Below are 20,277 nucleotides of genomic sequence, written 5' to 3' on the forward strand. Positions count from 1 at the left end.
TTTTGCATCCAAGTCTGTGATTGGCTGGTTTTATGGCACAAATATAACGGTGTACAGAAAGAGTTAAATGTGCACGGGCAGAAATGTTGAGAGCGCAAGCAACAAAATGCGAGCTAGCGCGAATGGAAAAACTGAGCGAGAGGGGCTGCTATTGTGTGTGCATATGGATAACAGTCCAGCTCAAAAGCATATAATTTACTTTATTGTGGAAGTCAAAGCTATGTACTTTTCAGCTGTTTTATTCCCCACACAGTTTCTATTGACCTACAATATTGAAAAAGAAAATTAAAAACTCAGATTCAGGATAAACTGACTTCGAAAACCATAACTTTGTGCTGAATATATGGACAGAGTATATGTGCATTTTCCTGTATTTAGTTTAACACTTTTAATGTCCACATATTTTTACTACAGACTTAGTGGCACAGAAGAGTGTAAATTCAGATACTGTAGCCTTTTGACAGTTGACACTGCCTCTTTCTTTTTGACAGTGTCATTTACATATTGTCATGCCAACCTCAAAATAAGCTGTAAATGCAAACATTACAGCTGAATATGCTTACTCATTTGTTTTTGTTTTTTTGCTGTTGTGGCTTCCTGTATTCTTTTCAGATGAAATCATTTGTACAGCATCTCAGCAACAGACAAAAGGTAGGCTATGCTTTTTTTTAATGATACACACATATACATACATGCACGAATAATGTTAATGTAAATAACTTAACCCATTTCATTATTATGTCTCATGAATTGTTTTAAAGACGTATATAATTTGAATGTAAAGCAGAGAGGTTTTTGTTTACTTGTTTATTTTTTAATCTAAATAAATCTTCTTAACCCTACAGGATGAAGTGGTGGATCTTATTTTGTCTGGTGTTTTTTGTGTATCTTGACATTTTCTCTCACAACTTTACAGAAATTTCTGTAAATGGTAAGTGAGATAATATACATTTTTAACTTATATCACAGCAAAACATGTAATAGCCGCACTGGTCCACCTGTTTAAGAGGGTGATATTCTATTTCAAGTCAACATGAAAATAATCATGGCAAAAATAAACATTGCTAACATTGCTAACATGTCTCTTTTAGATGTATTTACATGTAACATGTAAATACATCTTAGCCATCCAGTGTAAATATTTCTGGTATAGAAGGAGCAAGGAATGAGCCTCATGCCTTTCTTGCTCACTAGTGACTTGATGCCTTTAAATATAGTATCTCCCCCTGCTAGTACTTAAGCAGGACTGTCTATTTCTTGCTTATGATAAACAAAGTAGGCCATCCACTCTATCAACCAGCGTGTTTATTACCCGTTTATATGGGGTTGGTTTTGAATATGAACAATGAAAGATTTCCCACAGGGTAGAAATTTTATGCTTGTTAAAAATGTTAACAGATCAAGGTGCTATAAATACTGCAAAGGCATCAAAATAGTCTACAGAACTCATACGTTCCATAACGTTGCAAGACTCCCCACCCTCAACTATACTCAATGCATAGCAGACCCTCATCCTTGGAGCTGCTTTAGCAAAATCAGATATTTCTCACCTGTGATAATTTATCAAGAAATTTAACAGACTTTATTGTTCATGTCTAAGTAAGACTGCCCTTCTTAAAGTAAGTGGGTTGCTGCAGCTCACTTGCATTAAAAGCTACAGATACTGAAAGCAGTGTTGCCAACTTAGCTAATTTGTCGCTATATTTAGCGAGTTTTCAGACCTCCTAGCGACTTTTTTCTAAAAAAAAAGTCGCTAAAAAAAGACGTGAAAGCGCATATCACTTGTACAACAAGCAGCGGGTGCTGTAACGCAGTCAGTTCTTCTTTTACTCTTTTACTGTTATGCTGTTTTGTGGATCAGGTTTAAAACTACTTATAAACACACACACACACAAAGTAACTCCACCAGAGTGCCTATTTCGGGTCACTTTTGCCGGTCCAAGCCCGGATTAAGGAGCAGGGTTGGAATTGTGGCATTAAAAAAAACAATAATTGCTAAAAGAAATTTAATTTGTAGTTCTAAATAAACTCTAAATGCATTTAGGACGCTTTTTACTCACTTTATGTCTCTTCCACGATGTTATTTCTCTCTCCAACAACATAGATTACAATTACATTAGCATGACCAATTATGCAAATTAGGTGATGACGTCATTTAACGACTTCTAGCGACTTTTAGGACAGCCAATAGCGATTTTCCTTACTGAGGAGTTGGCAACACTGACTGAAAGAGCACATCTCCAGGGCTCAAATATACAGCCAGCGCAAAAGAGCTGCTTTGATCTTATGTGGACCAGTGAAAACCAGAGAAATTTAACTCTATAAGTTATTTACTTTAGTGTAGCATTAATGGCTATGGGGGGCATCCTAATCAGTAGGAAAAAATGTAAAAATTATGAAAATATAATTAAATGTCTGAAATTTCTCTTCTACTTAACATTTTCCAAAGCTATCCAGTGCATAGTCTTTGCAAGATTGATTTTGCCAGCTCTAGCAGCTGGAGTTAGTGATGTGTCTGGTTCCGCTGACAGGTATCCCAGCACAGTGACTGTTGGGTGCAGACACTCGATCTGCAAGCCCAAGTATTGTTGGGAATGAGACTAAACCCCAAGTTGTTCCATGGAGTATGAATGCATGTGAAATATTAAAAAGTGTAAAACAAAATGCTTGTAAGCAGCCCTTTGAGCTGAACTTTGGAATATTCTGGGGACTTATGTGGTTCTTAACTTGTTAAAAGGGGTCTTAATATTTTTTATTTCATTTTACTCTACAGCGAGCCCTGATTCTGACAAATGTGTGAATAATAAAGTCAACCTTTCAGGAACTGGAGGCAATGCAAACACTATCAAGTAAATATTTTCAGTCTTTTCACAGAAAAGATTCCTTTTCTTATTAATTCTTAAGTAATTTGAAAAAAGCTGCAAAGAAATGTGATTCAATTCTGATTTAAAGCTAAGTTACTCTATGTTATGGAATTAATGAAAGAGTATAAATCAAAATGGCACATGATCATTTTTTTTGTCTTTTTCCACAAGGGGCTTGGAGAACATAGAAAAGAATCTTGAGAACATAAATGTAAATGCGACTATATCAATATCATTTGGAAATATTGTGGCTCTCCTGCTTATACCAACTGCTCCCCTCAAAAGCGTTACACTTTATGCCAGTGACAAACAAGTAAGAAAAAATCAAAATCTCATTTGCTTTTATACTTACTTCCAGATTTCCAGTAATATCAACATCACCACTGTGGTCTTTGCAGAAATATCTCAGCAACATCTAAATAAAATAGCTCTAAATTATGTACAGCTATGCCTTAGCGTTCAGCTTTTCACCACAAACAAGTATTATTTCCTCGTATTTGTCACAAATATTTTTTAAAAATATCTAAAACAGACATAAAGCTTCTCTTTCTGTTTGTTACAATATAATAGGCAGACTTGAAGAATGTCCCCAATGTGACAGTCAGTGTTGAACTCCCGGAAGAACTGAACCTTGGACCAGAGAACATGATTGTGTTCTCCAACCTTAAGCTCCCTGAAACAAACAAGGTCAGAAACTACACTACTAGGTTCTCGAATGAGAGGTGAAACACATACACACACACACACACAAACACACACACACACATATATGTGTGTATATATATATATATCGTGCCTTTTGAGTGAGGCGATGCTGAATGATAGGCTATAGGCTAAAAGCTAACTAGAACAACAATACGTCGCTCAAGTGGAACAGCGAAGCGCAATTACGAAAGCCAAGGGGTTGTCACATGATTTGGAAGGCATTGTGGGCACTGTAGGCTCAGTCAATCAGAGCCAGTGGATTTCGTTACAAGGGCATTTTGCCGTAACACGGGCAAAAATATTGCTGTTCAGTGCCTTCGTAAATTGAATTTTTTGTAAAATGGGGTATTTGTAAATCGGGGTTCCACTGTATTTTTTTTTCAATGAATAATTGGTTAATTATCTTGTTAATAATTTTACCTCCTCACGACTCTGGATAGTGTAGCTCCTGTGAAAACTAAGGCCTCAAATCAGAAGTACCTGACTCCGTGGTATAATTCTCAAACGCGTTGCCTAAAGCAGCTAGCTTGTAAGCTGGAGAGGAAATGGTGTGTCACAAATTTAGAGGATCATCATGTAGCCTGGAGAAATAGTTTGTTGTAAGAAAGCCCTCCGCAAAGCCAGAACATCTTACTATTCGATATTATGGTCAACAGTATCGAACGCTGCACTGAGGTCTAGCAGGACAAGCACAGAGATGAGTCCACTGTCAGAGGCCATAAGAAGATCATTTGTAACCTTCATTAAAGCTGTTTCTGTGCTGTGATGAACTCTGAAACCTGACTGAAACCCTTCAAATAAACCATTCCTCTGCAGATGATCTGTTAGCTGTTTGACAACTACTCTTTCAAGGATTTTTGATATGAAAGGAAGGTTGGAGATTGGCCTATAATTATCTAAGACAGCTAGGGATGTTTTTTTTAAGTAAAGGTTTAACTACAGCCACCTTGAAGGCCTGTGGTACGTAGCCGATTATTAGCCCCGCCCCTCCCTGAGCCTGGTTCTGCCAGAGGTTTCTTCCTGTTAAAAGGGAGTTTTCCTTCCCACTGTCACCAAAGTGCTTGCTCATAGGGGGTCATATGATTGTTGGGTTTTTCTCTGTATCTATTATCGTACGGTCTACTGTACAATATAAAGCGCCTTGAGGTGAATGTTGTTGTGATTTGGCGCTATATGAAAAAAATTGAATTTAATTGAGTTAAAAAGCTAAAAGTGCATGGATTGATTCTTAAAAAAATAAGATAAAATGTTCAGAACAGTAAAAGTTGGTCACCATGTTCATATATTATGCAGACCAAAATGTTTTAGAAAGAGGAAGGGGTACTCAACCACAGTGTTCTGTGAGTAGTTTGCCATTTGCAAAATGTAAATCAAAAATGTAAATAATACAGATTTAGAGATAACCAGGTAGGTACATCAGGAAATAATGTTTTTACTAAGATGTAAATGACTTTCACTGCACATTAACTGTCTCACTGGGTTGCTTTTTTCCCTTTCAGACAGTCAGGATAGTGAGAAATATTACATAAATTGTATTGGAGAAACAGTCAAACCAACTGACCAAAGTTTTGCATTGTAGAGTGATCCTGGACCCTTATTTGAAGTTTATGATAGAAGAATGATAATCCTGAGTGTGAAGGGCAAGAACATATTGGGACTTAAGCAACCTGTCAACATCACCATGAAATTTAACAAGGATATAAATGTAATTACAATTTAATTGTTTATTCCACTATTTTTCTCAATAGTTTTATATCATTATTATTTAACACAACACAAAATAACTGTGTATTTTGATGTATGAAAGATTACTGTAAAAATTTATTATTAAATATATATATATATATATATATATATATATATATATATATATATATATATATATATATATATATATATAGTAATAATATTTAATATAGTTAATATTTAGTTACATGTAAAAGTAGAACTGTAGATTTTATCAGTAAACATAAGTAGAAATATATAGATGTATAATATTAACCAGATATAAACATACATTTTGTTTGTGTGTTTGTTTGTTTCTTTTTGTCTTAGCAAACCCAGAGACCCTCCTGTCATTTCTTAAATTTTTCAACAAACAGTGAGTAACCAAGCATGACATTTCTGTGGCTTCACTCACCATTATAGATTTCTGAATGAGCTGATGTAATTGAAATGTGGCAGCATCTCAATCATCTCTTTGACTTTGACTTCAGATTTTAGTACAGATGGATGCGACACCATTTGGACACATGATCAGAGTAATGTCACATGTTCCTGTAACCATTTCACATACTTCGGTGTGCTCATGGTAGGATTGTTTGTTTGTTTGTGTTTCAGTATACAAAATGTCATGCCATATCTTGAGAACTAAGGAACCTTTCTTCAACAAAATACACTCATAAAATTGCACAAAGAAGTTAATCCATCTCTTCATTTGCCATCTGCATCTTGGGTTTCTATAAAATTTTCCATCCAATTTGCTCTAAAGGTGGCAGATCCATTTCTGGATGTAGTATGTGTAGTGTCATGTTTGAGATCTATTGCTAAATTCAGCCCTGTGTTCTTTATAAACAGTGTTGGGACTAACGTGTTATTAAGTAAAGTGTTACAGTAACTACGTTATTATTGTTGTAACGAGCACAGTAACTAGTTATTATGCCAAAATCAGGAACGCGTTAATCGTTACTGGGATTTAGATAGGGTCGTTATTCGTTACTACGTGTGGCGGCTATCGCGGAGCTTCCACAGATTCAGTAATATTAGCAAGTGGGTGAGGCAGCAGGTGGATGAGGGAAAGGGGACGCAGGAGAAAGAGAGAGCCGAGGCGGCCGTCGGTCTGAGTGTCAGGTGAGCTGAACTTCAGGTAAGAAGGTATGACCTGCAGTCTATCTGGGTCAGATATAAACCAAGTTTAAGGCAAGTTTATTTTCGTTATGCTGACTCTTTCGTCCTCAGTACTAGGACGATGAAATTCTATACAGCTGGGCGACATGCTATGATGTTACTGAGCTGAAAAGGAGCACAGTTTGTCCTGGACTTCATGAAAAAGACACAAAGCTGAATTTATTCTGTGTCTTTGCTGCACAGCTGCCTCTTCTTCTCTCATTCTCTCTCCCTCCCTCCTGTTTCTACTTCAATCATGAAACTGATCAATGATCAGCTGATTGGCTTTTCTCTCGTGTTTGTTTATCGCCCACTTTGCGCCCGAAAGAAGAAACCAGCGGATGTCGCTGATAGGTTTGTAGCTTAAACCTATTCGCTGGAACATTGAAGACAATATAATTACACAGCAAAGCAAGACACGAAGTAGGCAAAGTTCTTCATGTTACTCATGCATGAGGGAGACCTGCCTGGAGCCAAGTGTCGTTCCACCACTTGACCTCCATCAGACTCTCAGCCAGGTTCCCCATAGCACTCCTTTTATTGTGGTTACATGAATATGCATAGGGTCATTAACATATAACATCTTACATAGGTATACATGTGAACAAAGGATTGTGTGTGTGTGTGTGTGTGGGGTCAGAGCGTGACCCCATAAAGACTTCCCTAAACCTACTGGTCTGGAAAGTCCAGCAGTCCACCTAAACAAAAGGCACTTAGCCTAAAACAGATATAGCCACGTTTATCCTACCATAAAACAATAAAACAAAGTACGACCTCTTCCCATGCTCCCAGGATGTAGGTGTGGATTCCAGAACACTCTGGAATGCACACCAAGCCTTTGCAGCCTGCTAAAGATCACACATCCTATCACTACACAATTGATTATACACCTCTAAGCATATATAAGTAGATATTTCTAAGCATAAATGACAATCAACAATACAAAACCTAACATTCCCCCCTTTTTGACCTTTATGCTAGAAAAGTTCCCAGTTATGATCACCTCATGTCTGACAGTGTAAATGCAAACATTTTTATACACAGCATATGTCAATCACCCTAAATTACTGTAAAAGTACACAGTTTAACAAATGTATTAGCAGTTATCCCATTCCTCATTGATCTCATCCAATGGCAGACTGCATCCTACGAGCAAATAAGCAAATTCTTAAAATAAGAAAGTAACATTTTCAACAACATCTCAGCTTGGTGGTGCTCCTCTTGGCGTGCAAATTACATGTCTCTCTGCAGAGTGGTTTAAGTTCTGCAGGGCGTCATGAATGTCTCTTCCAGTTGTTTCCATCACTGTCCATAGGACCAGAGTCCAAATGTATGTAGAATAGACATTCAAACATACCAGTTAGCTTTGTTGTTTGTCAACATGGGTCTCAACTATCTCCAAAGCTGCAGGCCTTGTCAGCACTCTAGTTCATGGCCTCTATCAACCCCCATCACCTCACTTCAGGCCTTCGTCCTGCGAGGGGGATACTTATGACTCCTCCATTGTCCATGCTCTGCAGATAAACCCCTCTGTGGAAAGGGTGCTGGGTCCAGTTATCTTACTGCTGTTAAGATCCCTGCAGTCTTCAGAGTGTCATCGTATGCACAGTACAGTGGCACAGCATTAGGTGATGTTCATAGGAAACTGCTGTCATCACCACCATAGCTTCTGGTTCATGTGCTTTTCACAGAATCATGATGCCATCCTTGGACTCCCTCTGCGCTGTTGATGGAGCTTGGCACGCTCCCCTCATCCTTCAGGTGCCCGTCTGTTGTCCACAATCTCCTCTGTTGGCCTCTGGAAAGCCCCCTTGGCACAGTTCTCATTCCAACACAGCTTCGTGGTCCTTGCTGTGGCTCCAAAGTCTGATCTCATGATGGGCCCCAAACAGCTCGACCTTTGACCTCAACCACTGCCTGGACTGTCAGCCATGCCCGGAATGGTTCTTGTTTCTCACTGGGCCTCTGGAGATTCCTTCCAGCAATACTCTGACTGCTGCACCTGTATTTCCTTGCTAGGAGGAAAAACCTCTATTTGGAGAGCATCAACAATCATCAAACCACATTTTTTAGTTCAGTGAACTTCACTTATAGGCCATCAAAGCCTCATCTGAACCTGAATGCAACACTTGCATAGGTTTAATACCTGTAAATGAACTGTTAATCACACAAATCACTGCAACAATAATAGAAAACATTGTTTCATGTTAATCCTGGACCCCTCCTCTTGACGCATGGATACTCCCATGAGTCAACTCATCAAACCTAGATTCCTGTCTTAAAGAAAAAGGTTAACTAGATCACGTCCCAGGCAACATCAGGGCATCTCCTCCGGAGTAGCTCCGTAACCCTGCAATAAAAGATGTTAGTGTGTTTTGCATATTAAGTTTGCTTAACACCTGGCTCTGCCAGGAGCCTGCATACACACCATCATGGCCTGGAAAACAAGATCTGGAAGTGAAATCAAACTTCACACTTATAAACAATTATATCATAAGAGTAATAAAGCATTCAACATCAGCAAGACAAGTGTCATGTGCAGGTTTTCTCAAATCAGTAAACTACAATTATTACCATAATTTGCCTCAGACATGGATCATCCCATGTGCTCAGTTAACATTAATGTAATCGGTGACTTCCCTTAAGCAAAGTCACTCCACTCATGTATCACTAGGAGCTCAAAAAACTTATTTGTTTTTCTTATGTCACTTGTCCGCTTCTGCCGAATCCCCTACATGTACTCTTAGAAAAACAAACATTAGCAATACACATTGACCATCCCGGTGGTCAGACGCAGGTCGACCGGTTCCAGAGGTGCTATAAAAGGACCATAAAGTTAACCATCCATAGCTGTGGAAAGAAGTGACACTAGTTTTCAACACAGGAAATTTCTCACATGTTATTCACATCATCAAAGTAACCTTCACATTTTCCCAAAAACACAGTGTAACAGCATCACATAACCTGTAAACACAGTTTTCTTCACACATAAACCCAGAAATCCTATAGTAGGAAAAAACATCAACCAGCTGTCCTGGTATAAATCACATGATCAACTCACATGAAGAACTGTAATGCTGTAGAAAAGAAAATGCAAATGTTAGCGCTGCGCAGGTTTATACACTCTTTCTCACAGTTTACTCTGTGAGCAACACAAGGTAGTGAATAACACCCCTGGTAGATGCACAGACACAGAAAATGGCATTTAAAAGGTTAAACCATCACGCAACCTCGAATGTTGCTGTCATCTTTCTGCTCCTGTAAAAAGAAACACACATAGATTCATCCACCCCTTTGTCCTGTCTAGGTGGAGGTTAACCTTGAGTAGTGGTCAAGTCTCGTTAGCTTTTACCAGTCAGTTTTTTTTTCTCTTTCACTCATTCATTCATGCATGCATTCTTTCTTTCTTTGCTAATAGTGGAATCGATCGTCGCATTACGTTTCCACTCTCAGCAAAATGACGTCATTTCAAAAAGAAAAAGGAGAACTTTAGATCGGATTACCTCGCTGAATCCTTTTTGGACAGGAAATTACTCTCTAATTGTCCCAGATAAGTGACTTTCTCCCGAGCCCATTTTAATGTGGAGAAGCTCAATTTTCTCGACGACGTGTCGTACAGCGCTTTCTGTTCTAATCGTGCAGATCTGCTCAAACAGAGATTATCGAACAAAACTTTCAGTGCACGGTGAAAGTATCAAAGTAAAAAGGCCTTGTTACGTCATGACACAAGCTCCTCATCTCAGGAGGGTAAATCATACCATTAGCATGGTTTATCATACCATCATACTAATTGGCAGGCTCAACTTCACAACAAAAGAAAAATCATCAGCTAGATTAACTCCAAACCAGCCATCAGCTGCACAACACACAACATAACCCTAATATGTTATTAGCTATAAGTTTAATCCCCTAGTCGGTGCTTCTCACTCATTTAGGCCACACACACCCATTTTATTCAGTTTTCCTTTTTTCCCGTCATCATAAAACATGTGACATGTTGTCATGCACTTCACAAAAGAAGGTTGTTCTGACGTATTCAGAGTTGTGTATCTAGGTACAGGATTCACTCGCACATCAAAACAGGAAACTCAGTATTTTAGAGTCTCCACTCAACACACAACAAACTCCAACACATCCCATTCACTCGTGCTAAGATTCAGTCACCTTTCCTCAATCTAAGAACGATCAACTAATTTGCATATCAGCTATTAACCCACTAAGATGACAGGACAACAGAAATGCATGTTCAAAATGTTATCACAAAAATAGAATTTCCCTCATACAGTAAATTATTTGTTCTGCATCAATCAAGCAGGAAGCATCTCCCAATTCACTATATTAACAACTAAATTTATTGTCTGATCACTGGGTGGTCAAACCAGAATCTTTTTTTTCCCACAAAGGTTAAACTGTTGTCCTGAAACCTAGAGAGTCAATTGTCAGCATAGGATAAATTCAGCATTTGATAACAAGTGTCTGTTAAATTAACACTATTTTAACACTGATGAGAGACAACAAGCTGATCTTCATTGCATGTGTGTTTGTGTTATTAGGCAGGTTTAATCAATGTCTGTGGAGCTGCATATCCAGCAGAGCATGTTCTTAAAGCTGCCTTTCCTACACATTTTTCTGCTATAATTTGATCATTTCTTAACTAATGTGCTATGAGTCCACTGGTCTTTGCATCACACGAGGTGACTTGGACAAGATGGTAAACAGACTCACATGCTTAAGATGTTGTCTAATCTTCATGAGTTCTCTTGTGTTTGTGTTAGTAGGGTTAATGCATGTTCTGCTTGTGTGTGTGATTTTGTATGTTTCTTTTTGCAGTGTTTGCAGACTCCTTCACAATTTTCCAACTTAAGCAGTCAGTTTTCTTTTCCCCAGGTTTGCTAACCCAAATTTTGATTTCCCAGATTAAACAACAAAATTCCTCTGTGTTCTCACCACTCTTCTCACTCTGTTGTCCTCTCCCACTTCAACAGTCCAACAGCCGGCAGTTCTCCTTCAGCTTTGTCCTGTGTTTCACTGTCTCTTCTTGCCATTTTACTCCAAAGGTGGCAAATGTCAAACTCCAACAGTCTCCTCAAATGTTCTTGTCACATGCACAGTGAAGTTGCAGCTTGTTGGAAACACAGTGCTATTCATCCAATCAGGCAGGATGATGGATTTGCTCTTCTTCTCTGATGCCGTTTGTCCACACTGCTGCTGCTTGCTGGGACTCTTTGCTCAGGACTTTGCTGCTGTCTCTTTATCTGCCATGTTATTGCTCTTTGGAGCTGCATTCCTTGTCTTCAGGGAGGAGTGAGAGCTCGCTTGTGAGGTTGAGGGACACATGGTGCTGTAAATAAGTTAGCCAGAAACTTGGCCTGAATGTTTCTAATGATGTTAAACTATAACTTTCTTCCGACCGCTGCATGTGGAAAATTGATTCAGGTCTGCTTGTCACCTGAACGTGACAAACCAAGACATGTTCATTATTATTATCACTGCTTAATCAACACACATCTCTCTCTCTCTGTTTTTGTGAACAATCCTTTAAACAGAAAATGAGATTGTAGTTGTTCTTGGCTGATCAACACAAAACCTTTTTCCTATGATTATTTTTCATCTACAATATAAATTTTGTCTCTTTTTTACTCCTTTTTTTTTTCCTTTACAATAGCTGGTGACCTGCAGAATCACCGCTCTCACAATCAGAGGCAATTACTTTTACACAGCGCACAAAAACACTGTGACGTCAGACACATTCACACTCACTTTTTTCATCTGCATAAATAAATCATTTGGCCAATGGCATGTGCCATGGTGATCCATAAATATGATCACAAGTTTATTTAATTATTTTCAACCTAACAAAACGAATAAACAAAAACATGATGCTGATGCTATGAACACGCTACACACATGAGTCAAGATGCAGGAAAACTGCTCACGGAAACTCTGCACACTCCAGTTATCACAGTTATCATAGTTCTGTTTCCCTCTCTTTGAAGAGTTCTCAGCCAGCTCCTGATCTGATAATGTGTAGCTTGATCATCAGCTCAGAAGAGACCACAACGCAACCTCACACAGTGGTTGCGTGCTTTGCCCCACAGTGGCAAAGACTTGCACTTTCATATTCAATTCAGCTTCTCCATCATGTAATTTTCAGCTGCTTCATACAGGGTTCAGCAGAATAGTTGTTTTCACAGGTGTGCTCTATATCTCAACAATGGCTCATAATAAGACGACAGTCTTTCACACAGGTCAAATGCCTCTATGCACATCATTAGTTTAAATATTTACCTATTTTACTTCATCTCATATGTCATTGTACTATCTATGGTCTGGAGCACAGGCTGTTGTCGATCAGGGCAAGCTAAAGAATAAACATTTTGTGTCAGCAAGGGGTGGGGGAAAGCCATTCACCAGAGCATATCTTAAGTGCTGCTGATGTGGGCTGGCCTTCTCCACACGCTCTTCAAGGCTGGTGTGTTTTCTGAAAACTTCTAACATTTGAATCTCTTCCATTTATAAGCCTGCGATTAACCGCATGGCTCAGGTCCGCGTGAAACCCGCGCGACCTTGCTCGCGTGAACCAGCGCAGCTAAGGAGCCGTCGCTCTCTTTTATTTAAATACTTTGCGCTGCCAAAGTCCAGCATAAATGTCTGTCACCCTCTGACGCACTCTTGGTTGCTTAGGAACCCATGATAACAACAACAGCCGGTGTCACAGACCACGTGTTCTGCTCCACACTCACTCACACAAACACACTCAAACACAACAACAACAACAACAACACAAAATAGGCCTACTCCGGACTCGCACCGGACCGCTCGGGACACTAACCCAGTCTTTCGGGACCCTAACCCAGTCGCGCGACAAAACCCAATGAAGGGACGCTCGGGACACAAACCCAGGGCGATTTCAAAACCGGACACTCACCGGACGCTTGGGCCCTTGGGCGATTTTACCAAAACCTCTTTTTTCGGGACACTAACCCAGTTCTGCGGTTATAGAGTCGCTCTCTCAACTTACTCGGCGTTGCTTAGCGTGTAATGTAGCCTCAAATTCCGCCGATCGTCATTCATCGAGGAGAAAAGACAGACAGCCAATCCACCTGCCCGATGACAATTTCTCACGTCTCGGGACTTTACTACAGGAACTTCCTGGCTGACGTCAGTCTTTCAGCGTGTCTCTTCTCCCCTCGGTGAATGTCGACTCCAGGGCTCCGGCTCTCGAAGGACCAATTAATGATAGGTTTGTAGCTTAAACCTATTCGCTGGAACATTGAAGACAATATAATTACACAGCAAAGCAAGACACGAAGTAGGCAAAGTTCTTCATGTTACTCATGCATGAGGGAGACCTGCCTGGAGCCAAGTGTCGTTCCACCACTTGACCTCCATCAGACTCTCAGCCAGGTTCCCCATAGCACTCCTTTTATTGTGGTTACATGAATATGCATAGGGTCATTAACATATAACATCTTACATAGGTATACATGTGAACAAAGGATTGTGTGTGTGTGTGTGTGTGGGGTCAGAGCGTGACCCCATAAAGACTTCCCTAAACCTACTGGTCTGGAAAGTCCAGCAGTCCACCTAAACAAAAGGCACTTAGCCTAAAACAGATATAGCCACGTTTATCCTACCATAAAACAATAAAACAAAGTACGACCTCTTCCCATGCTCCCAGGATGTAGGTGTGGATTCCAGAACACTCTGGAATGCACACCAAGCCTTTGCAGCCTGCTAAAGATCACACATCCTATCACTACACAATTGATTATACACCTCTAAGCATATATAAGTAGATATTTCTAAGCATAAATGACAATCAACAATACAAAACCTAACAGTCGCGTTAAACAACAGCAGCACGTTTAAGCTTGATCAGCTCTTGTTAGAATTTATTTAATATTAATTTCTAGTATCAGCTGATGTTTGCTGGAGCCACAGCTGTAAAAGCTGCTGGTCATGATATTGGTTTGGATATGTGGTGAGAGAGAAACATGAAGATGAAACCAGCAGATGTCCTTACTGAATCATCAGAGCTGAACAGGTGATGGAGAAACAGGTTTACCTTTTAGGTGACATGAATGAGTTGAAGGGAAGTTATGAACTGTTTCTGAGAGACAAATAACACCAGCATCCTTTTCTAAGTAGCTGACAGTTGGTAACTGTGGGTCTAGCAGAGTTTTGCCAGGGGGGCCAGGTAGGGCATTAACAGGGAAAGGGGGGGCACAAAGAAATACTTTTCTTTCTTGTTCTCATTTAAAATGTCTCGCTTTTAAAAAATAATTATCTGAATCTTACAACAAATGATTGATAGATTGATACATATATATCATGAAAACAGTGTACATCACTGTTACAACAGTGTTTGCTTTCATTCAAAGGCTTTATGATTTTTCCTATAATGGTGGGCCGGTCTCTAGTCAAAACACAGATTTTTTGTCCCATCAATTTAAAAAAAAAAATTTTTTGCTGGGAGTTTTAGAGCCCTATTAGTTAGGTTGCTTATTCTTTAAAATACCAGAATAGGAAGGATGGAGTAGGTTTAAGTTTATTAGATTGATCAGTGTTGCTGAACTATGAAATATTTTGGGTGCAGTGCATTTTTTGCATACAGGTATAACAGAATAGCTTTAGTGTTTTTTTAACTTGAGTATGAACTTATACAAAAAGCAGCAAGATATTAAAAAATTGTTTTTTATTGATTAAAAAACACACTATATCGGATTCATATCGGTATTGGCAGATATCCAAATTTATGATATTGGTATCGGTATCAGACATGAAAAACGGGTATGGTGCCATCTCTAATAGAAATACACCATTATACAGTACACAAATCCTCTCTTGTTAAGCATAAGACTGTAATTAACGTCCACAAAATACTTCTACCACTAGATGGCAGAAATGGCACAAAAAAACAGAGACAGAAAAAACAGAGTAATTGTAAAGTTCCATGCAAAGTATTTACCCCCAAAAGTTTCATTTTAAAGAATTAAAAGTTAAATTATTTATAGTATACTTACTGTGAGGTTATTATTACTGATACATTAATGTAAAATTAGCAGTGTTGTGTTAAAACTAGCAGAGGTGAAACCGATTTAATGTGCCAGTACGTATTCAATTTTAAATGCCTATTGTTACAACAGCACCTATTAACTACATTAAAAAAAAATACTAATGTATAACAAATAGAAACAGCACAAGTTAGAGATAGTAAAGGTAAACATCTGGTGAATTAAAAACTGTTAAATGTCATCTTAAAAAAATGGACCATGAAGTTGAGGATTTGTATATCTTGTATATACAGGATAAGTAAAACTTATAAAACTTATAAAATATCCGTCCTGCTAATAATGTGACAAGATAACATGAATATGTATTTCTCTACAGGTTCCTGCTTCGTCTGATGTTTCAAACAAAGACATGGGAATACTATCATACATTACAATGATTGGCTCTAGCTTTTCTCTTGTTGCCCTGGTCATCACCGTTTTACTTTTCATCACAAAGAGGTAATTTATTCTTCTCTGGTTGTATTTTCCAGACTCTAATTATTTTTTCCCTTTTCAGGATCTGAAATGAGTAAATTCCACCTTGTATTTATTATTATTTACTATATATTTACTTCTATTTTCTGGCACATTTGTGCACCAATGTGTTTCTTTTTTTGCTCCTTCCCATTTTTTTTCCCTTTTTTGTCAATTTTTTCCCCACCATCTGTGTTTTGCAAAGGTCATCGTTTTTCATTCTTTTGTAAAATTTTAATTTAAAGATAAAGATATGACCGATAGAAAGTTATTTACAACAAATCCCTTCTTCTCTGTCCAACAGGACACTCAGAGAAGATCTTTCTATGAACATCCACATCAATCTCGTCATCGCCTTGATCCTCCTCAACCTGCACTTCCTGCCCAGTCAGGCAGTGGCAGCACACCCCTCCAATTGGCTCTGTTTCTACATGGCTCTTGCCCTTCACTACTCCCTGTTGGCCACTTTCACCTGGATGGCCTTGGAGGGGTTCCACCTCTACCTTCTCTTAGTCAAAATCTTCAACATTACAGTCAGCAGATACATTCTCAAACTCAGTGTGGTGGGATGGGGTAAGTGGAATCCTTCAAACAGGAAGCGGTGGTTATTAGCAGTGTTGGGCAAGTTACTTTGAAAAAGTAATTAATTACAGTTACTAGTTACTTCTTCAAAAATGTAACTGACTCAGTTACTGAGTTACAAGATCCTAAAAGTAATTAATTACATGAAAAGTAACTATTAAGTCACTTTAAAAAAATGTTTTACCCTCTGGGGTATAATTGGCCATTTTTAACCACTTTTGATTTTACCTCCACATTTGACCTTTAAAAACTATTTACTTTACTTTGTCTGGTATCATTCTTTTCAGCACAACCTCACGTCTGAATTTACAGTTATGTTTTCATTTTGACATACTGTATTAACACAATTGATCTAAAATCAGACAAAAAAAACATAAAATCTGAGTAGAAAGTTATATTTTTTACTGCAGCAACCACAAACATGTTTAATGAATCATATTTCAGAACTTTAAATGCAAATATAAATGATCAATTTTAAAACCTATGCACAAGTTTTGCCAACAGCAAAGTTATCTGCTGCAATTTACCTTTTACCCTCTTTTTTAAAAAAAAAAAAAACATTTCAAACTGTGGACATAACAATCAGCTGTTCTGCATTCAATAAGATGCCGCAAATTATTTGTGCCACTCCAAAAAATAATTTCTCTCCACTATCAAGGAGAACATCACAGCCTGATACCTGCAGGCCTGACAGCAGCAGGTGTATCACTCCTGTTTCTACCTGGAGACAGCAGTCGCCTCATTGTTCTGACACACAACACAAAACTATCCACAACACTACACACTAACTACACAAGACAACACATTAACTACACACTCCAAACACGCTAAACGTCACAAATCTCTCACATCTCAAAACTCGCTCTCTCTCTTTTTCTGCTGTTTCTCTCTCGCTCTTTCGCACGGTCACTCCTAAAACTTCCCCCTCTTCCTAAACAACCAAGTGTCATGTTGCCATATCATTTTTGATTGGTCAACATGGTGCATTTTTCCACAAACACGAACGGGCTGTTTTCTGTTTTATTTTTTGGTCATAAGCAGAGAGTGCTTGCTAGCGCTGTCCTTAGACAGTAAACGTGACGGAACTATTGAGGAAAAAACGCCGCGTATATATTGATTATCATGACTCTGGTTTTACGTGGCCTATCAACACACCTGGTATATATCACCTTGTTGCTTTGTCATCTTGAAGTGGTTATATGATTGGCTTACCATGATTACTTTATTCCTCCTTAGTCAAACAGCAGCACTCATGTGAAAGTTTGCCCCCTTAGCTCCAGGTGTTGTGCCAAAAAGTGATTGTGATTGCCATCCGCCGGAGCGCGCACAGCTGCTGAAAGCTGTAGCGCCGTTAGTAACGCCGTTACTTGTGATGCCATTATTCGCATCACTGGTTATTAGTCAGCAAACTTCAGAGTGACTAATCGATTGTTGTGTTTCAGGTGTTCCTGCAGTGATTGTGTCAGTGGTGGTGATCATAGACAGAGGCTTTTATGGCCATGTCCTTCTAGACAGGTCAAACCATGATGACACTGAAATGTAAGGAAAACCTTTTAAAGGGTGAAAAATTAGGAATTATAATTAATGTTGACTTATTAACTGTTTTGGATGTGTATTAGAGATTCAATATATATTTCAATGTTTTAAATTGTCTCGTACAGCACTTTGGTCAACGCTCCTGTTGTAATTAAATGTGCTAATGTGCTATATAAATAAATAAACTATAACTATAAATTAACAAGTGGAAAAAAATATTAAGCAATGCTGAGGCACTGAGTCATCTTTATACACTCAACAAAAATATAAAGGGGTAAGATGAAATCACTGTCTGTTTCCTTTCTTTGTAGATGCTATATATCTAATGAAATAGTGAAGGCGGTCACTACTACTGGACTGTTCACCATGGTGTTCCTCTTTAACATGACCATGTTTATGGTGACAGTCAAGCGTGTTTTGAATGTTGGGTATAACAAAGAGGTATGAGTTATTCTTGCAATCTTTTTTAAATGAACATTAACCATTGATAATTCCAATAATTAGACACTTAAGAATAACTTTTGTTCATACACAATTCAAGGCCTTTGTTAGCTTCAGATTGTCAATAACCTGCTGTGTCTTATGTCATTGTGTATTTGACAAATTAGTTTGGACAGCTTCACCATAAACAGGTCAGGAAAGCAATTTGCTCCCTGCTGGGTGTCAGCGTTCTGCTCGGGATTACCTGGGGCCTGGTTTTCTTCTCATTTGGTTACCTGACCACTGTTGCCCTCTACCTCTTCTGTGCTCTGAACTCCCTGCAAGGTCAGTATAGTTTGCTCCTATTCATTTATCTCACTTCTTTAACGACTTCGGTCACTGTGAGTGCTGAAGCTGGCATTTTTTACATGCATATGCAGCGCCAGGGTAACAATGCATTAAACAACAGCCATTTGGCTGCTGTTTATGCTATATATGGTATTTTTTACAAAATCATATGTTGGGGTCTTATTTTAGGTTTATGAAACCTGTTTATGCTCATAAACAGTTAATATAGGCCAGTTTGGGAATGTTACAGTGTTGGGATTGAATGAGTGATGCATAATATTAATATACATCCTTATACTTGGAGCAGATTTTTGACATTACTGTTATATACTCTGTATGAAACAGGAATGTCTGAAAGAGTTGAATTTCGTTTGCAGGATTTGTACTTCTTGTACACAGCCTAAACCTATTTCACCGTTTCTCCCCTGTATGCTGTGCAGGGTTCTTCATCTTCCTGTGGTTTGTGAAGTCACTGAGAAAGGGTAAAAGCTCCGCCCCTAAGATAAGCAGTGAAGCAACTTCCCCCAACAGAAAGCTTGACAAAAACGAACAGCTCAAGAACTGAGTTGTTGGAATTTTTGTCTGATATTATTATTTCTGCTTTAGGTTGTTTACAGCGACCGATTTTTAAATGATTTAAATGAATGTGATATTTGTGAAATTTTTAAAGGCACTATTTAAATGTTATGTTTGATGCTTTGTGATTATAACAGACTATACATCCAGTGTAAAATAGGGCACTTCTGGGAGTGAAGGTTATAAATGCTGATATGATGCATCTTCATTCATTTTGTGTGTGAACCAACTGCCATTGGTTTCAGTAGCCTGAGTAATTTTGATATTGTCATGCAGATTACACCATCACTGTTGTGTTTTGCTGTATACTTATATCCTATTTCATGTGATATTTGAAATATCTTTCCTATATCTTCTTATCACATATATAAGATAAAATATATGAATCCTTTCAATAAAATCATGTATATTTGAACCTCTATTTGCACACATTGTGAGTTGCATACATTCACATTTCACTAAAATCTGTGTTTATGAATGCAGTCATAATGCTGCCTGATGTTTTGAACTATTGAACATTTATTCCAACTGCAGCTATAAAGACAGAACCTTCTTTAACAGGCTGAAATTTAAATATGACAGTTATGTAAGTGGCTAAAGTAAATAGCTTTTATCAAAAGATAGTCCAAGTTTAAACTATACTCTTTCTGTACACATTGGTGTTTCTGCCTCAGGTCATTGGTGTAGTTGATGATAGGGAGTTGGTTTAACCACATTCAGGTCTCTAAAAGCATCACTTACACTTAAAATTGTCCGGACATTAAACTCAGCCTACGGTAACCAGATGCCAAGAAATAAAGCTCCTACAATAATACAGTAAACAGAGAAAA

The 20,277-nt window shown here is 38.4% G+C and overlaps 1 protein-coding gene across 1 annotated transcript; it reads left to right on the top strand.

Moving 5' to 3' along the window:
* The first annotated feature begins 641 nt into the window (after positions 1-641).
* On the top strand, positions 642-19,615 carry LOC148106276 (adhesion G protein-coupled receptor G1-like). The gene is made up of 14 exons (XM_087843834.1): positions 642-651; positions 846-931; positions 2,774-2,849; positions 3,036-3,177; positions 3,435-3,551; positions 5,149-5,274; positions 5,625-5,670; positions 5,786-5,880; positions 15,849-15,970; positions 16,290-16,558; positions 18,010-18,106; positions 18,415-18,544; positions 18,712-18,868; positions 19,312-19,615. The coding sequence occupies exons 2-14, from the start codon at positions 847-849 to the stop codon at positions 19,434-19,436; spliced, it is 1,587 nt and encodes a 528-aa protein (XP_087699960.1). The 5' UTR covers positions 642-651; position 846; the 3' UTR covers positions 19,437-19,615.
* Positions 19,616-20,277: the final 662 nt, after the last annotated feature.

Source organism: Neolamprologus brichardi, chromosome 1 (genome assembly GCF_056152115.1).
Source record: "Neolamprologus brichardi isolate AB-2024 chromosome 1, ASM5615211v1, whole genome shotgun sequence".
Lineage (NCBI taxonomy): Eukaryota > Metazoa > Chordata > Actinopteri > Cichliformes > Cichlidae > Neolamprologus > Neolamprologus brichardi.

Coding starts and splice junctions, on each gene's coding strand:
- LOC148106276 (XM_087843834.1), top strand. CDS start 847: ATGAAGTGGTGGATCTTATTTTGTCTGGTGTTTTTTGTGTATCTTGAC. Junction 5,275..5,624: donor AATTTAACAAGGATATAAAT/GTAATTACAATT, acceptor TTTTTGTCTTAG/CAAACCCAGAGACCCTCCTG. Junction 18,107..18,414: donor AACCATGATGACACTGAAAT/GTAAGGAAAACC, acceptor CTTTCTTTGTAG/ATGCTATATATCTAATGAAA.